The sequence below is a fragment of the Lampetra planeri genome, chromosome 45, assembly GCF_965212315.1.
Source record: "Lampetra planeri chromosome 45, kcLamPlan1.2.h2, whole genome shotgun sequence".
Taxonomy (NCBI): Eukaryota; Metazoa; Chordata; class Hyperoartia; order Petromyzontiformes; family Petromyzontidae; genus Lampetra; species Lampetra planeri.
In genome coordinates this window covers 9,309,354-9,328,549 of record NC_136151.1, presented here as the reverse complement: position 1 = coordinate 9,328,549, position 19,196 = coordinate 9,309,354, and the positions used below count along the sequence as shown (strand labels likewise).

The window sequence follows — 19,196 nt, the reverse complement described above, 5'->3', positions numbered from 1 at the left end:
AACTAATTACTAAAGTATCATTATTTTACCAGTTAAGACCCACTTACCTATGTAGTAGCTCTTTTTCAAAAGCGGCCTGGCCATGAGTGATAGCTCAACCATCATCATCATCACGTGGAATTGTATAGCAGTAGCCAAAACACCCTAAAAAGCGTGTCGTTGATTCTAAATGTGGATGGAAAACACGGAGAACCTGGAGAAAAAGGCACGCGACCACGGGGAAAGAGAGCCGCAGGCCCCAAATATACAGCAGCAGTAGGCGTCAGAGTCGGGTTCGAACCGACGACCTCCTGTATACCAGGTGAGGTAGTTAACATCTCCTATCCACCGTGATGATGATGAGAGAGCGAGACACACATACTCCAATGATACAGCAGGCATCATCAGGGTCGGGATCGAACCCACGACCTCCTGCGTACCAGGCGAGATAGTCAACATCTCATCACAACAGGACGCACGAGAGGGAGCATTTTTGGGTCTCCTCTTCCACGCTGCGCCAACGACGTTGTAAGAGGCGGGGGTAGCCAAACCTCAGACCACCGTGCGGGGGCGCGGACCTGGAGCGCAACTTTAATGGTTTTACAACACTGCCGTGCCAAGAAACCCCCGCGAGCTCTCTTTCTCTCTCTCTCTTGTGTGAGTTCACAACGCATCGATCGCTGCCGTCTGGCTCAAAGGTCGCCGACGAGGCACAAGACGACGACGACGATGGAGACCATTTTGGCCGTTCTTTCAGCTCTCTCTTCAGTCGGCGCCACTTAAGCCACCTCACGGGGAGTGTTCCAGAGCGGTTTGGCCCGATTGACAGCGAAGAAGCCGCAGCGCAGAGGAAGAAAAATCACCGACGTGGGGCTGGCGGGCGTAAAAAATGAATATTCCGTCGTGTTTCATCGCCCTTCAATTGTTCGCGACGCTGGTGAGTGAACTTACGCACGGCGCCTTCGCAAACCGGAGGACGCCTGGTGTGGTCTGGGACTGTTGTTGTTGTCTTGGTGTGGTCTGGGACTGTTGTTGTTGTTGTCTTGGTGTGGTCTGGGACTGTTGTTGTTGTCTTGGTGGGGTCTCCGACTGTTGTTGTGTTGCCTTGCCCCAAGCTTGCATTTAGTGTTGATAAACCGCCACTAATTTATATCCAGTAGACTCTCGTTTCTTCGCGCGAATTTTCCCCGGATGTCTATGTCAAGATGACGGAGACTTGTGTTGCCTCCGAAACGTCGTGATTTTTATTTTATTTTTATTAATTTTAATTTAATTTTTTACCTACGTGACTTTACCGAAAGAACTAAGAGTATGAATCATTGCAGTCACGAAAGCTTCAAATCTAGAAAGAAACAAATAATTTAGGGTTATAAATTATTTTTAAGCTTCTCTGCCATGTCAAAGTTTAAAAAAGTACAAACTCACAATTGGAATGACCAGATAAGTCGCTCACAATGAAGCACAACTGATGACGATTTCAATTATTACTCTTTCGATTGAGAATGTTCGACCGACGGATGATGCACATGCTCAGTGATAATATGAATTTCCTGTCACCCACCCAGCAGAAGATTCGGCCCCCTAATTTGATGATAGCATCGCCACAACCAATCAACATCAATCAAATTCGGCCCCACTAAGTGAATGATATCAGAGCCATAGCCAATCATCACTCCAACTCAGCCCACTAATTGGATGATAGCAGAGCCATAGCTAATCGATATATGGGGAATCCTGGTGGTAGCTATGAAGATGTTGACTAGCTAGCCGGGTATGCAGGAGTCCATGGGTTCGATCCCGACCCTGACATCACGGTGGCTAGGAGATGTTAACTATCTCGCCGGGTATAGACGATGTTGTGGGTTCCATCCCAGACCCTGACGCCTTGCTGCTGTATATTTGGAATCTCTCTCCCCGTGGTCGCGTGGATTTTTCTACAGGGTCCTCCAGTTTATCCCTGCCACATTTAGAATCAACATCACCACGCGTTCCGAGTCTTTGTTTGCTGCTATAAATTCCTAAGTGACGATGATATCAGCCACTTCGTAGAGCTGCGATCATTTGTGATGACCAGAGTCGCTTCTTAAAAAGAGCTACAGAGCTCAGCTGGTACGTAACATTGTTTAGTTTATGGGTCTATATGGATATCTGTGTGTCTCTGTGCACTTCTATTTGCCTCTATGGGTTTCTATGTGCCTCTGTGGGTCACTATGTATCTCCATGAATCTTTATGCGTCTACATTTTTTTGCTGCCGCTATAAATGTCCACGCCAATTGGTTGAGCTGCTATCATTGGGTGTGGTGGCCAAGGGTCGCCTCTGAACAAACAGCAGTTCAGTGGTGGCAGCCTTACACGTGGTTAAATAAATGCATATGTTGGTTTAGTCTATAATTATGTAAGTGTATCTATAGGTTTCTATCAATCTCTATGGATTCGCCACTTTCTCATTTACCGTTGTGCATTTTTTGGTCCTAATTTTTTTTATCTTTGGGATTCGAAATGGACGTAGTTTTAGTTTAAATGGCGTATTTTGAGAACGTGTTGACGGACGCGTGCTCAAAGTGATTGTTTTTACGTTTCCTGTTGTCTGCAGATACTTTCCTCTGAAAGTGCGACGATAAGCAACGGGCTACAAGAGGTAAGGTGCAAACAAAAATGTCCGGCCACCAGGAATATTGTAGGGCTCATCAATTGCCCCCAGCATCTCTAAGCGCCCTAGATAACTTTTCAAGTGGGACGATTCACGTGAACATTACATCCAGCTCAGCACTTGCACCCATTCCCATCCACCCCACTGTGTGCGGCGTTTTTTGAAGTGGGGTGGGCAGGGTTATCGCAAATTCCAGTATCCGCCATTAGCCACGAAGTGACGGTGACGTCACCACGGTGCCTGTGCCAGGCCAGGTGCACTTTGAGGCCACGGGAATTTTCGAAGACTCGCTGCTGACAGGAGGTCTCGGGAGAGACCCAGCAGGTGCCATGGGTTGGCTGACTGAGATGACCGGTAGATGCACCAGCAGCTGTGCCCCCTACTGCGCCAGGCTAGGTGCAGGAGGTCACAGACAGATCCAGCTAGTGCTATGGGTTGTCTGACTGAGATGACTGGGCGACGCACCACTAGCTGTACCCCCTACTGTGCCAACTTGCAGCACTTTATCCGCCCTTTTCTCCACTCGTTGTTATGAGCGTCGCTCCTGTGCCCTCAGTTATTGCGCACACGTAAACACACACATACATATACTGCCTTCAAAAGTGAAGATTCCCCCATTTGAGGCTGGGTCGACCTAGAGGAACCCCTCAGCCCCTGGGTTACAGATATTCGTCCTGTAACTCGATGGCACGGGTGAAGGCAGAATACTTTGGTTGTTACATTCTCGTCTTTAATGTTTTTTTTGTCCACACAGGTTATCAAAGGCGGATGTAACGAAACGACGCACTACTTGTCAAGACGTGGCATCTGTTGTGAGCTCTGCCAAGCAGGTAATGCGCAAAGACATAAAGGCCTGACTCAAATACCACTATTGAAAGGTTTTAATGTGGGCACTTTGAGCTTCTTTGGCACCGCACGTAGCCAACCGTGGCTAATCGGAGGTGCAGTTTTGAGTCGATAGGCAGTGTTTAATATATATGGGTAGTGTTAGTCTATGGGCATTGTTGAATTTATATGGGTAGCGTTGGTCTATGGGCATTGTTGAATCTATGTGGGTCGTGTTGAATATATATGGGTAGTGTTAGTCTATGGACAATGTTGAATCTATATAGGTAGTGTTAGTCTATGGACAGTGTTAAATCTATATAGGAATGTTAGTCTATGGGCAGTGTTGAATCTATATGGGTAGTGTAAGTATAATGGCATTGTTGAATCTATATTCCTAAGTGGAACGGTGCTCGAGTCTGGAACACAGCAAGGTGGTGAAGGGCAACAAACACCAAAACCTTTTGATTTGTATTCTCGTTCAGTCGATGCGTCTGTTTCCCTCCCACACCCACCCACCACCTATGCTGCCGCCTTGTAGGTAGCAAGAAGGTGATGGATTGCGAATCCAACATGAGCGGCACGTTTTGTACGAGTTGCCGCGCGGGAGAAGGCTACACGGATGAACCGAACAGCTCCAACGAGTGCAAGAAATGCACCGTTTGCAACGTGAATTGTAAGAGGGGTGGGTGGTTGTTTGTGGACACGACGTGAACCCGTTCACAAAATGGAGGGGACTGGTTTGGAGAAATCGGGGGGTTTGCTTGATTCATGCAACACTCGCAATCAATCTCGCCAACTGGGCGCCATTGCAGCAAGGGAGATGGTAACTACCTCGCCTGATACACGGGAGGTCGTGGGTTTGATCCCGAGCCTGACGACACCTGCTATATATTTGTAGTTGGCATGTCTCTCTTTCTCTCTCTCTCATGTCTCTCTTTCTCATCATCATCACAGTGGCTATGAGATGTTAACTACCTCGCCTGGTACGCAGAAGGTCCTGAGTTTGCTCCCAACCCTGACAATGCCTGCTGCTGCACATTTGGAGTTTGCGTCGCTCTGCATCACCGCTCGTCGCTCCCGCATCACCGCGCTTTGCCCTGCATCCGAGGCCGTTCCATTCTGTATGTCCGTGTACGTGAGCAGTTCTGCTGCATGCGCAGACGCTGTCACAACGTACTACCCACGTGCGGTGGTGGTGTTGTTCCGCAGCCGAGGACACCGAGAGCAGATGCACCATCAGGCAGGACACTCGCTGTCGCTGTAAAGACGGCTTCCAGAGGGCTGCCCCATCGGACCCCTGCACGGAAGTGAATGGAGACGCAGGTTCGGACGACTGGTCGCCGCACCCACGCGGCTCTAACGCACTCACAATCTACGCTGAGGGGTCGGGGAGGGGATCGGGAAAGCTGCGCGGGAAAGATGAACGACGACCATGATGAGAAGTGTAGTGTATAGTGTAGTGTGGAGTTTAGTGTATAGTGTAGTGTATCGTATAGTAGAAAGTAGTGTAGTGTATAGTGTAGTGTATAGTAGTGTATAGTGTATGTATAGTGTCGTGTTTAGTATAGTGTATAGTAGTGTAGTGTATATTGTAGTGTAAAGGAGTGCAGTATATAGTGTAGTGCATAGGAGTGTAGTGGATGGTGTAATATATAGAAGTGTAGTGTATAGTGTATTGTATAGTGTCGTGTAGTGTATAGTGTAATGTATAGTAGTGTAATGTATAGTCGTGTAGTGCATAGTCGTGTAGTGCACATTGGTGTATAGTGTAGTGTATAGTGTAGTGTATTGTTGTGTAGGGGGCAGTGGCGACTCCTGCAAAATCTCTCAGGGGGGGGCAAACGTCTGGATGATTGATAAGGATAAGGTCCACCCATGCAATGGATAAATTAACAGCTTAAGCATGTAAAGGCAACTTCACTTCTTTAATATTAATGAAAAATAAAGTGACTCTTACAATACATCTTGTTTGTTTCTATACTCACTATTATTACAATCAATTCAGTTTCTTTTATTAAAGATTCCACTAGGTGGCGACAAATAATATTGTTGACTGAAACGTGCTTACGTATGATGACGTAAGCACGTTAGTGCGAGCCCTCCCGGAAGCCATAGAGAATAAATTGCAGCGCCCGCCGTTCGAAAAAAAACATCTTTGAATATAAGTCTATGGGAACACTCTGGGCGATTCTCAGCCGGATTGAAATTGCCCAAAAAGAGGCGGTACTCCACAGAACGTGACATGACGCTGATTGGACTATATCCAGAGGCACAGTAACGGCTCGCGTAACTCTGTGGTTGAATGAGATTGGTGGTGCGTCGCCCAATCGCCCTAATGAAGAAACCGCCCCTGGTAGGGGGTAGTATTGTCGTGTACAGTGTAGTGTATAGTGTCGTGTATAGTGTAGTGTATAGTGTAGTGGTGTGGCTTGCACGAGGAGGAGGGATCTGAGGAGCTATGAAGCTATTTCTTCACAGACGTCCCGGTGAGGCACACGCGGTGAGCGAGTTACAGGAACGAACACACGTATACACGATAAGAATTCAGACCAGAGGACAGTCCCACACCACACCAAGACAATAACAACAGTCCAAGACCACACCAAACAACAACAGTCCCATACCACACCAAGACATCAACAACTCGATAAAATTACACATTCTAATGTAACTATCGGTGATGTACACGTGGCCAATGATCAACGTTACAAATAACATTTGCCAATGCGATTTGTAGCATCATGAGACCTCCCTTGGCACTCAAAATCTAAGAATAGGTTTTAATCTTTCTGGCAGTAAAACAGGAAGTGTGTTAAGATATTAAAACATGTGGACCAATCAGTTTGAAAGGCAATGAGCATGTTTTGTTTGCATGCTCACCACCAGTACAGTATATGTGGTGAATGCAATAACTTGACTCCTTGCATAAGGTATTTGTTTGGTGATTTAACATCTTAACACAACTCCTGTTTTGTTGCCAGAAAGGGTCAAACTTATTCTGCGATTTGTAGCGTTGATCATCCGTTGTGTATGTCGGGTTTAGAGCAGGACACAACAAAAAACCTTCGTGTTGCAAGTGCTAAGTGTGAAGGCCTACCACCCATACCCCTACCCCCAATCCATTCCCATCTCTCGCGATCTACCAACAACTGCAGCTGCTCAATTCTAAGTGGCAGTGACGTACCCACTGCGCCTGTGCCAGGCTAGGTGCACTCTTCGGGCCACGTGAGGTGTAAAAGTCTCCCGTGACCTCGTTGCCACGAAAGAGAGAAGCTGATGGCAATCACACCGTGACAATTCACTGCACCAGTGGGGGTTCTTAGCCTGCAGGGGGGGGGGGGTGGCGGGACATGGCCAGATTTTTGTTTTAGAATGTGAATCATCGAAACACAAATTAAGCACGGGGCACGTTAGGTTACAACTTACTTTGTTTTGTCAAATTCTATGTATTTATTACGCTACAATCGACACTACACTATACACTACACTACTATATACAAGTACACTACTACACTACACTACTATTCACTATACACTACATACCATACTACACTACACACTTCACTATTATACACTACACTACTATACACGACACTAAACACGACAATATACACTACACTATACAACTACACTACGATATAACTACACTACTATATCAAGGACACTACTATACAACTACAATATTGCAATACTACACGACACTACTAGACACTACACCAGGGGCGGTTTCTTCATTAGGGCGATTGGGCGACGCACCACCAATGTCATTCAACCAGAGTCACGCTAGCCGTCACTGTCAGCCTCTGGATATAGTCCAAGCAGCGTCATGTCACGTTCTGTGGAGTACCGCCTCTTTTTGGGCGATTTCACTACGGCTGAGAATCGCCCCGAGTGGCCCCATAGACTTACATTCAAAGATGTTTTTTTTCGAACGGAGGCGCTGCAATGCATTCTCTATGGCTTCCGGGAGGGCATGCACTAACGTGCTTACGTCATCATACGTGCTAACGTCATCATACGTAAGCACGTTTCATCCAACAATATAATTTATCGCCACCTAGTGGAATCTTTAATAAAATAAACTTGAGTGGTTTGTTTTAATAGTGAGTATATAAACAAACAAGATGTATTGTAAGAGTCACTTTATTTTTCATTAATATTAAAGAAGTGAAGTTGCCTTTACATGCTTAAGCTGTTAATTTATTCATTGCATGGGTGGACCTTATCCTTATCAATCATCCAGACATTTGCCCCCCCTGAGAGATTTTGCAGGAGCCGCCACTGCACTACACAACTTGACACTATACACTACACACCAGACTACTATACAATACTATACACTACACTGCACACTACACGGCACACGACACTACTATACACTGCACACATACTACACTATACTACTTTACACTACACTCCTATACACGACTATACACTCCACTATACACGACTCTACTATATGTGTACGATCCTCAGACGTTGCTGGAGCTATCGCCGGTGTTGTCGTGTTCCTCATTCTACTTGTGGTGACCGTGGGCCTCCTTTACTACAGAATCCGCCATAAACGCTTCCCCTGGGGTAAGTCGCAGTGGCGAGGAGGATGTTGACTCCCTCGCCTGGAGGTCGTTGGTTCAATGCAGGACCCTGACGATGCCTGCTGCTGTATATTTAGAGTTTGCATGTCTCTCTGTCATCATCATCACGGTGTAGTGTAATGTATATTAGTATACTGTATTGTAGTGTAGCGTATAGTAGTGAATGGTATAGTGTATAGTGTAGTATACTTCTTCAGCTCACCAGTGCGTTGGAGAGTAAATCCACAACATTTACAATTTTAGTACCATCCTCCTTGAGTGGGTGTGATATTACACTTTAAATTTGCCTTTTAAGCCATATGAAAAAGAGAATAACATGATAATCATCGTCATCATCAACATAAGCCCATCACGACAAGTCTATATGATGTAATGTATAATTCTCAAGCACATATATGTGAGAATGTTCTATAATAATGTATTTGTCTCTCTTATATAGGAAGAAATCCTGTTACAAGTGAGAACATAGCATTGAATAATGAAGAGCGTTTGAATGTAAGTCATTCCACCTCGCCAAGTCTGTGAGCTGACCAAAAACACTCCTGTTATTTGTGTTCTTGCTGAATGAAAACCTCAGCAGAACGCGTGAGTCCCCAGGGTCATTTGCCCGTCCTGTATCTCGATGGTCAGCATGGGTCGGTGAAGCATTAGGCGTGGCAGCACTCGTCATTATAATCTGCAGCAACCGGTCCGTGTTGACTCTCCCAACGAGGTCCCTCGAATCTTCGGACTTCTTTCTAAGGAATCTGAGGTCGAGGATCTGATCCTGGGGTGATTGGGCCGAGTGAGTGGGTGGATGGGTATGTGAGTGAGTGGCTGAGTGTGCATGAGTGAGTGAATGACTAAGTGGGTGAGTTAGTGAGTGAGTGGGTGTGGTTAAGTGAGTGGGTGTATGGTTGAGAGTGAGTGGGTCAGCGAGTGAGTGGGTGTATGGTTGAGTCAGTGGCTGATTGTGTAAAGCAGCATTTACCCACCTAGTTCTGGCCATCTACCCTTCATGTTCTGGATATTCCCTGTCTTCCAAACACGGTGGTGCATGGGGATTTATGGAGTAAATGCGCCACTTCGTGTGTAGTGTTATTACTCACGTGATTATGTGGTCAAAACACCCACTGGATTCCAGGCTACTGTTAAAGATGACGTCACGGACGAAGGAAAAGAGAAGGCGGGGCGTGAGAGAGGGAACGCCCAGGAGGGGAGTGGTGACGTCACCGGATGAGGCGGGGCGATTGGGGGGGCGGCTTCCTGGTAGAGTTTGGAGTGGAGTGGTCCGCACGTGGCGTGAGCTCGTGCCGAAAACAGAAAAGCTGTGTCGTCTCAACCTTCGTCTGGTGGCCTCATTACACATTGAATGTATCATCATTTCCTTCTTTTAAAAGGCAATTAGCCGTTGTTTCTTCTGTAAATATCCTTTAAAAAAATGTTGAGCCAAAATGTACGGTTGCATTTTCGTCTATAATCAAAGCACTCGGCATATCTTCAGGCGAGCATCTTTCCCATCATGGTGTTCAGTGATGATGGAGCTATGCCTTGCAAGACACAAGATGCGCAATTGGCAAGTGTGAATAAAGCGAACGGAAAGACAACCCGAGTACGAGTCCTACAAATATATGGAGGGGGAGGGGTGGAGAAATTGTCCAGCATTCTCGGGGGAGATCAGTTGTGGAGAGAGTGGAGAGGTTTTCCGTACCTGGGCATTCCATGGCTGTACTGGAGGAATTCCCATCTGGTTAAGGTAAAATGGGAGGCTGATCGATGCTCGGGTGCGGTCAAGCGATGGCTCCCTATTGGTCAGCCGTGTTGTGTGAGATGATGATGATCTGGCGATTGCTGCTCACTCACTTGCCGTGCCTTTACTCTGACAGAGTGCAGATGAATTCATCGGTGAAATGATCACGGAAGATCAAGAGGGCAACTGGAAGGACGTCAAGAGAGAGTTGCCAGAGTTGCGAGAGTGGATCGGCAAAACTCCCTCCCTTTTCCTGCACGAGCTGAAGAGGAGGAATGTGGTTACGGAAGAGGAGTACTGGAGGGCGTTTACAATCCCCGACGCCGCCAAGCGCATGGACTCAATCCTGTTGCCCGTCATGAGACGAGGGGAAGGCGAACGCCGACAGCTGCTGGAGATACTCGAACAGCAGCGGAGCAGAGAACAGCATTTCCTGGACATGCTGAAGACGAGCCGTGCGTACACTTTACACACTCGTCAGCATTGAAATCCATTACTCGTAGCCTTTTTTCACTTTTTCAGGCCGGAGCACTTAGTTATAATAATTTAATTAAATATTGGGACATTCATGCTAATTATATTCCATGACGCTGTACAAATCCTATTAGAATATAGCAATTACCGAGCATTTGAACACTCTCAGAAAGTAAAATGATAATAATTTTATAATAATCAAATGCATGTCACCAAAACTAAAAAGACACAAACAACAATGACAAAAAAGTCATCACAACAAAGAAATTAGTCCACTAAGTCTCAGCATCAGAGGCCCACAGTCCCAGCGTCTCACTCAAGCGGCAAATCCTTCACAGGTAGGGCAGTGGTGGAGTTGCCAGCAAAGTTGCGACTAATTTAGGCCGATCTCAGTGGACACTGGATACAAATCATACTCATCCCCTTTACATCATCATCGTCAGCCAAGGTCAATCCACTGCTGGATGAAGGCCTCCCCAAGACTTTAATACCTCCCACGACCCTGTTATGCAACGATCCACTTAGCACTCGCACGTGAGGTGATATAATCACCGGCAGTAGCTCCATGCATATATGAACATACATCTGCAGTTCGATGTAGCTTGGGGCAATGCAATAGTTTGAATACATTTCTGAAAAAGTAAGCGTAGTATTCATCAATTGTCTGCTTGCATTCCCGGGAGCCTCGATAACACTGTGAAACATTTTAAAAACAATTGCCCCTGGGTAGTAAGTGTTATTTTCTAATTGCATATGCCTCAAAAGTACAGAAAATGGCTATTTATTCCCCACAAACTTTTGTGACCAGGACAGTGATATTTAGAAATTTACCTATTTTCTAGAATATTCCATATAGATTCAGTGTTGAATAAACTTGGGGTAAATTCTATAACATTCGATATCTTTCCAGTAATATAAATAGTATAATACCCTAGCCTACCAGTTCAGTTTAGTTCCAGCTGCCTAAGTGGATGCATATCTGGATTTTTCTGAGATGGCATCAAGAGGCTGCAAACATCTGTCAGATGCATTTTGCGATGTCTGCGGCCAATTTATCAAGACAATCAATGTTGAAGTAACATGGCACGGGCACCACGTGCTCCGATGCTGCCGCGGTGTAAAGGTTTGGTACATGACGAGGCAATCCCACTGGCTACATCACAATGAGTGGTCATCGGTAGTGGAGTAAACTAAACTAAAACAATTATTTTTTAACCGAAGCTATTTAATTTTACAAGGTAAAGCCCCACTGAGCTGCTATGTAGTAGTTCTTTTTCAGAAGCGACCTGGCCACAAATAACAGCTCAAGGAAGTAGATTATCCATGATCACTATGTGGTCATTCATAGTAGAAGCCAAATACTCTGAACTGAGCTATCTAACTCTTTTTCAGAAGCGAGCTGGCCATCACAAATGATAGATCAACCAAGTGGCTGATATCATCATCACGTGGAAATTTGTAGCAGCCTAATGCTCTAAACGGGTAATATTGATTCTAAATGTGGAGAAAATTCCACGGGGAGAGAGAGACACACAGACTCCAAATATAGAATAGGAGTCAGGGTCGGGATTGAACACGTGACCTCATACATAACAGGCGAGGTAGTTAACATCTCCTAGCCACTGTGGCACACGTCACCAGCTTGGAATGGAGGGCAAAATATCCTCACGAAGGGGGCTCTATAGCTGCTTCTAGTCGAGATCCTTCCACCAGCAGTGGCGTGGGCAAGAAATACCCAGGTGCACCTTTGCCTCTCATTGCGACCACTTAATCACGTCTGACGATAGTGAGAAAGAAACTGAGTCGTGATTGTAAAGATTTACACAATAATTTGTTTATCTTGCAGATGTGTGCTCGCCCACTCTGAACCCCAACTCAGCACATCGATGGCTTACAATTTCTTCCGATCTCAGGACAGTCACGTGTAACAAGGAAGATCAGCCTTACTCTGATCACGCAGAGAGGTTTGAGTGGTGGCCAATAGTCCTCTGCTTCGAGAACTTCTCGTCGGGTGACCACTACTGGGAAGTGGACGTGAGAGCCTCGGAAAACTGTTCTATAGGCGTCGCACGTGGGTCGATTCCTCGGAATCGTCAAGAAAAGTCTGGCAGGCTGAGCTGGAATGAGCAGTCTTGGGCGTTCGTTCAATGGGATTCAAATTATTCTGCAAGACATGATGACCAATGCAAAGCTTATCTGGAGATTAAGCATTTGCAGAGAGTAGGCATTCGCTTGGACTTTAACGCACGAAAGCTTTCGTTTTACAACGCCAGCACCATGGAGCTCTTGCACTCATTTGACGACATTTCAAGTGGGCCGCTCTTTCCGGCTTTCCACGTGAAGTCGGGCTCGGTCGCGATTTACGAAGGTGAGTACAAGGAAATCCTTGGCACTTACTTGTTGTGTATTCATACCCAGTAGGGAAAAAACGGTTCAAAATCGTCGCTGCTGAGTGTGCATGCAGGCGATGTAGCCACAGCAGTAGAGCACGTGAACATCTCCTTAGTTAATCCACTGCTGGATGAGTGCCCACTCAAATCCTATGGCTCAGTCGTGGAGGTTAATTGGCCCAACTTCACCCTGCTATGTCTATGTGCGGTGGGGGTAGTGAAGGTGAGGGAGTCTAGACGCGAGGTAATAGCAGAACACACCCACAGCGGTGGTTCCTGAAACACTGCGGCAGTGTTCGTGTTACCACTCGGGAAGCGAAGAAGGCAGATTGTCTCAATCTGAAACAAACAATCAACGATTACAATTTACAATTGTCTGAAATTTCCTATCGAGGCTTGATTTTGGTATTTTTTCTTTTCAAATATACTTCTAAAATCGGGAGCACAGATGCCGAATGATGAAAGCGGAAATTAAGCAAAGCCAAAAAAAATACAAAAAGTGATGGAGGAGGTGGCTGTTCTAAATTATACTGGGAGAATGTATAACGCAAAGAGTGGTGGTGGGCACATTGATGGCAGTAGGAGACAGAAACGGAGATTTCAGTGATTTCAGTTAACGTGCAGAAATATATTGCGAGAGTGAAATTGATTGTCAGCGCAGGACCATAATAAATGGTAGTCGCTTGGGGAGACCCCCCAGCAATGACTTAAAATGAATGTATCATGATGATAATAATCGTGATGAAGGCATTAAACAATTGCGAAGTTAGAACTCAAATTTGTTTTGTTAATTCTTACAAATATTTTAACAGCTCAATCATTGAAGAACCTGGCTGTGGATGAGAGCAGAGAAGACATTTGGATTTTTGATCACTTTGCAAACAGCGGAGATCATCGCCCAAACAACACCGATGCAGAGAAGGGTGACAGCAAAGATGCATTTCTCAGAACAACAACGGAGGAACCTCCGGTGGTAGAAGATTTGATCGGTAGGATCCCTGCAATGCTACATCACGAGTTGCTCGTCCAGGGTCTCATCACGCAATCCGAGCTCTCAGAAGTCTATTCGATGCCCTGTGCGTCAGAACGAGCTGACTTCATCATAAGCTGCCTCGATCGCAAACAGGAAGAGAGCATGCAACTCCAAGACATTCTGCGTGAACATCGTGAAAAGCAAGAGTCATTCCTGAAAATGAGGAACGAGTCGAGTACGTGATATGCTGTACACGCCACACAACGTGCATTGCTGAGTGTATTAATGCATCATCTTTGTCACTCATCCCGAATGCTGATGGATGATGAAGAAAGATATCCATATGAGATGTGAACCCTTAATACGGTGCAATGAGTAATCGTTTAGTGCGGTAGATGCGTTGCTTAAAAGCGTCACGTTAAGCAAAATGCGTTCATGCATTGTGGCAGTAAACATGGAAAAAACCCACGAGTATCAATCTTTATCCTGAATGAGGAATCCGATGAGCAATTAAGCTCTTTTTCACAGATATCCAGTGGGGACATGGGGTTAACACCAAACAGTAAGTATGAACCAGGTAACGCGACATCCCCATATTAATGGATTCCGGATGAAGATGAATCCAGTTGCTGTACTGCCGTACCCTGGCATGGCAGCAGGTGGCGACTTCGTCGTCCTTGCGTCGGCAGATTTATGAATCTGTGTGGTCCAGCAACCCTCACCTCCAAAGTGCTGGATTACAGGCGACGCCACTGCTAACGTTCAGACAATTTGGTGGACAATTCTAGATTTGAAGCTTTCGTGACTGCAAGGATTCATATTCTTAGGTTTTTTCGGTAAAGTCACGTGGGTAAAAAATTTGAAATAAATTTTTTTTACCTACGTGACTTTACCGAAAAAACGTAAGAATTTGGTGGACAGTTTACTGAGAGTGAAATTCGGTCAGTCGGTTGATATATTGGCCTTTATTTGATTTGCCTTCCATAGTCAGGGCAGGAACCTAGGACAGGAATGTAGGAACCCCTCATAAAGACTACGTCAGCTGTGTTAAGTGCAGCCCGGCACGCTGATGTTTATAATTCTTACCGACATTTTTTGCAAATTGCAAAGTGTGTTTCTCAAAAGTAATCAATGTTCGCTTAACACAATATTTGCATTATCGTTTACAGGCACTTGCTCGCCGACTCTGAACCCAAACACGGCACATCGGAACCTCAAGATATCTGCCGACTTTAAAACCGTCAGGACCTCCACACACACCCAACCTTACCCTGACAACTTAGGCAGGTTCGACCACTACCGAGTGGTCATTTGCTCAGATAAATTTTCGTCGGGTCGCCACTACTGGGAGGTGGACGTGAGAGGTTCTGATAAATTCAACATCGGTGTCACATATGACGCGATACCACGGAGAGGTGATGACGAAGCCTGTAAAATTGGGTGCAATGAAGTTTCCTGGAGCCTTAAGAAAAGGGACAACGCCTACACGGCGCTACATAAAGAGACGGAAACTAAATTGTCGGTGCGAGATGCTCCCCAAAGAGTCGGTGTTCACCTGGACTGGGAGGCGGGCGTCTTGTCATTCTACAGCGCCGACTCCATGTCGCTGCTGCATCGATTTCACGGACAATTTGATCGAGAGCTGTACCCTGCAATGGCCGTGCTGCGTAAAAGTCTCTCAATATGCCCGTTGCTGTACTCAGACGCTCGTCGTTAGAGATGAGAGGCTACTATTAGAGCGGTCGCCCATGCGACCCCTCTATGTATGTAGAGTAATTCGCTGGCCAACTGCGAGGGTTCAGGTTCCTGAAAAACCCTCGTGGTTGGTAAAGTTACAGGGGGCCTATGGGTAGTAGGGGGGTAGGGGAACCACGGCCTTGGTTATATTCCTCATAGCTTAACTAAGGTGCCTGTTAATTAACTAAACTTTGTTGATTTGAAGGTTTCGTGACTGCAGGAATCCATACCATTTGGTTCTTTCGGTAAAGTCACGTAGGTAGAAAATTAGAGATTACGACGTTTCGATCACAACACAAGAAATCGTCATCAGGTGAGACGGATACAGCAAAACTGCTTCGACGTTTCGATCGCTTGTGTTGTGATCGAAACGTCGTAATCTATTATTTTCTAACTAAACTACAGTATGTTACATTATGAATAAAATATAAATAAACATAGCATTAACTTTACTTACCTTTAACATTAAAGATTATTAGAATTAAAAAGTATTAACGATTATGATGACGATGACAATGAGATGATGGGGAAGGGCTGGTTAGAATGAGGAGGGGCTCAGCCCAGCCATGCTCTCTTCCTCCAGACCACAGAAGCAACTCACTCTCACCACTCGCTGCATGCTTGGGTCCATGATTAAGGGCAAAATTATTGTGCACCATGAAGTACTGTACAACAAAACAGACGGCCAGCTGATCAGTTGAGCAGATTTGTATTACATTTCGTAGTTCGCAGAGCTTACAAAACAACGGTATTGAAGTAAGTTTTTTTCATATTTTTTTAATATTAATCTGCTCATGTAGTATATCATACTGCGATGTTAAGCCACTATGTATAATGTAGTTTTTATGCGTTTGTAACCCGCGCGCACTGCCTCGGTTCTTCCTGGCCGTGATCGTCCTCTTGGGCACAGTGGGGGTGTTCAACAATAATTAACAAAATAACAACCGATAGAGGAACTCACCCCAGGCCAATGGGCAGCCGATTAGACTTTAAAAAGTAGGGCAGGGGCCTCCGGTTGACGAAAATATTGCTCGTCGATGATGGGTCCGGGAGGTGGAGGGGTTTGATCCGATCGTAAGGAAGGATTTGAACTGAAAAGAAAAATCGGGAAACGGAGTTGAGCCGGGAGGCGACGGAAAGTTTTTTAAAGGTGGCTCCGAGCATGAAATGGGGTAGAGCACGAGGAGTGGGGGACGCTTGAGGGAAGGGGTAAGCCATGGAGTGAAAAACCTTGTCCGGGCCGAGTGCAGGTCGCTATGTGTCTTCAATAAAGAGGCTCCGAGTAGGAGGTCCCGTGATGATATTCGGGCAACTTCACCTGTCCCCTGCCTAAAATATCGCTTGGAACTCCTCCCTTCATCAACTCTGCCTCGGTAACCCCCTTGGCTGCTTTCGGATCGTCACCAGGTGGGTACGTGAATTTGGTATTCAACGTTCTTTGGCTCTTTCGGTAAGGTCACGTAGATATAAAATAAAAAAATAAAAACTCACGACGTTTCGATCGCAACACAAGCGGTGGTCATCAGGCGCCTGATTTATTTTATAAAATAGGACACAAATTCGCGGTGTCATTTTTGTAATTTGTAAAACGACACTCGCGCACAGCGGGCCCACCCTTCCGATTGATGTCATGGTGAACTTGCAGTAGACCGAGCAGTGACGATAAGCAGCACCCGCGGTCGTGGAACCTCTGAAACGAAGTGGCAGGCACTGCCGCAAGACCACCTCCTCGCTGCACCAACACCGCAGTGGGTCAATCGATCGTTATTCTACGTGTCAAAATCGCCCTCGCCAAAGTAGGCATCGTGACACGTTAAAGCAGGACGGAGACGATAACGGCGGGGGCCATAGAACAACAAGAATGGAAGAAAAAAACTAAAACCCGTCACGACCACAGCGGCTAACACTGAAAGGGAAAAATAAAGTGCAACCATACGGAATCAATGTGGCGTGAAAAATGCACTCTTCGTAAATAAAATGAATGATAAATAGCTAACCAGTTGAAAAACAATAAAATTGGGATGCGAGTTCTCTTGGCTGGAGCTGCATTTGCTCCCATCGCGTAATTATCTCCTCCTTAACGCGATGTAATTTGATTTGGCACAAGCCGAGCGGACTTGGTGTTTTTGGTCCCGATGCGAGTTCACCACGCGTTGTACGACCGCCGTTTTCAAAGCAGTTCAGGGTGGTAAAATATTAAAGTGTTTCACCTGGGAAATGTCCTCCCGAGACTGGAACCTCTCGTTAGCAGGAGAGAGTGTCCAGGGCGCCGATTGACGCGTGGCATAAAAAAAACACAGGTCTCGCCGGTTCTGCCACTCAAACAAGCCATGCACAACGCATCCGGTTCAGTCTTTAAGCCACTGGAGCTTTGCACTTTCAAATAATCTAAAGTTACAAGTTCATTTCTTTAGAACCGCTTCTTGCTGTGTTTTAGTTTGTTGACTTTCCCCCACGCCTCCGATGAGCACGGTTGGCTACGTACGATGTGAAAGAAGTTCAACACACATACATAAACATACACGTATGCATTGTGGCGGCTCTTGAAATCAATCTAGATTTGAAGTTTTCGTGACTGCAGGGATCCATACCCTTTGGTTCTTTCGGTAAATTAAATAAATTAAATCACGACGCTTCGATTGCAACACAAGCAATCATCAGGTGTGAACACCACAGCAAAAAATGTTTTGCTGAAGTATTGAGTTTTTTGCTCTTGAAATATTGAGGGGGTTTTTTTACCGAATAAAAAAAAATGTCTCTTCTTGTTATTTGGTTGCCCGAGTCTCTCGTGGCGGGCAGAGAGTTGGGGAGGGCCACCAACGATACAACTTGGCCACATCTGCCGGCTGGGTCGTCCTTTAAACAGAGCTTCGTAGCTTGGTGGGCTGTCGTCAGCGAAGTAAACTTCTGATTCTTATGATTCTGAAGGGTGTGTGGGTGAGTGGGGTAGTGGATGAGAGAGTTTGTGTATTAGTGGGTGAGTCGGCGAGTGCATGGGTGAGTGAGTGTGTGTGAAGTTGGTGTAGAATTGTCGCGGTTAGCGCTACGCTGGAAACCCAAGTTTAATTCCCGCTCGCAGCCAACACCAGTGACGATTATCTGAACCGGTCCTGGGCCTCCCCTCGGTCGACTCAGCCTCAAATGACTACTTGGTATGGCGCGTCAAAACATCACCACTAGAGAGACAAAGGCGGCCGAGGGTGGTGCTGGCTGCCCACCCCCTTCATAGGTGCTCGCTAACAGCACTTTCCTCAACAGTGTGTAAAGGCAACACGGGGGATCTTTGTCTTTGTGTAATTGTGGATTGCTTTCATGTCCGCCCTTGAAAAGTAACTTATATATTGCAGCCACATTTTTGAAATGTGTGATGTTCATTCTAAATGTTTTAGGGGAAAACCGGACGACCCGGAGAAGAATTCAGAAAATCATGGAGATAGAGAGAAAGATGCAAACTACAAATATACAGCAGGTGTCAGGCTCAGAATCAAACCCAAGACCTCCTGTATACCGGGCGAGGCAGGTAACATCTTGCCAACGTGGCACCTAATGTATTGCTCTGCCTTACCATAGACACCAACTTGTGTGCTGAGCTGTGGAAGGATGAGTTTATCTCTCGATACTCATCTCGTAAATGAGCCACCGTGGCTCAGCCTCACTGATTTACATTAACAACGCTCATTCATTATAATGTGTATACATTTTTAAAGAGTAGTTTCCTTCGATAAAAAAAAAATGCATTTAAAGGTGTGTATATGTAGCCGTGTTCACCTTAAGGCTGCTGTTTGCACACCTAGAGGCGTGGCTTTACATTTCAGGCAGTATCTCGTGATGTCAATGATG

General features: G+C 45.9%; 1 protein-coding gene across 2 annotated transcripts; it reads left to right on the top strand.

Moving 5' to 3' along the window:
* The first annotated feature begins 570 nt into the window (after positions 1 to 570).
* Positions 571 to 18,124, top strand: LOC144733142 (uncharacterized). 2 transcript variants are annotated; one of them, XM_078614914.1, is made up of 12 exons: positions 571 to 916; positions 2,574 to 2,618; positions 3,385 to 3,460; positions 3,997 to 4,131; positions 4,668 to 4,781; positions 7,935 to 8,036; positions 8,493 to 8,548; positions 9,919 to 10,237; positions 12,103 to 12,624; positions 13,459 to 13,854; positions 14,148 to 14,181; positions 14,789 to 14,988. In XM_078614914.1, exons 1-12 carry the CDS (start codon positions 869 to 871, stop codon positions 14,853 to 14,855), a joined length of 1,914 nt encoding a protein of 637 aa, XP_078471040.1. In that variant the 5' UTR covers positions 571 to 868; the 3' UTR covers positions 14,856 to 14,988. The 2 variants fall into 2 exon arrangements, with proteins under 2 accessions (XP_078471040.1, XP_078471039.1); XM_078614913.1 differs by lacking the exon at positions 14,148 to 14,181 and having other exon boundaries at positions 591 to 916; positions 14,789 to 18,124.
* The last annotated feature ends 1,072 nt before the right edge of the window (positions 18,125 to 19,196 follow it).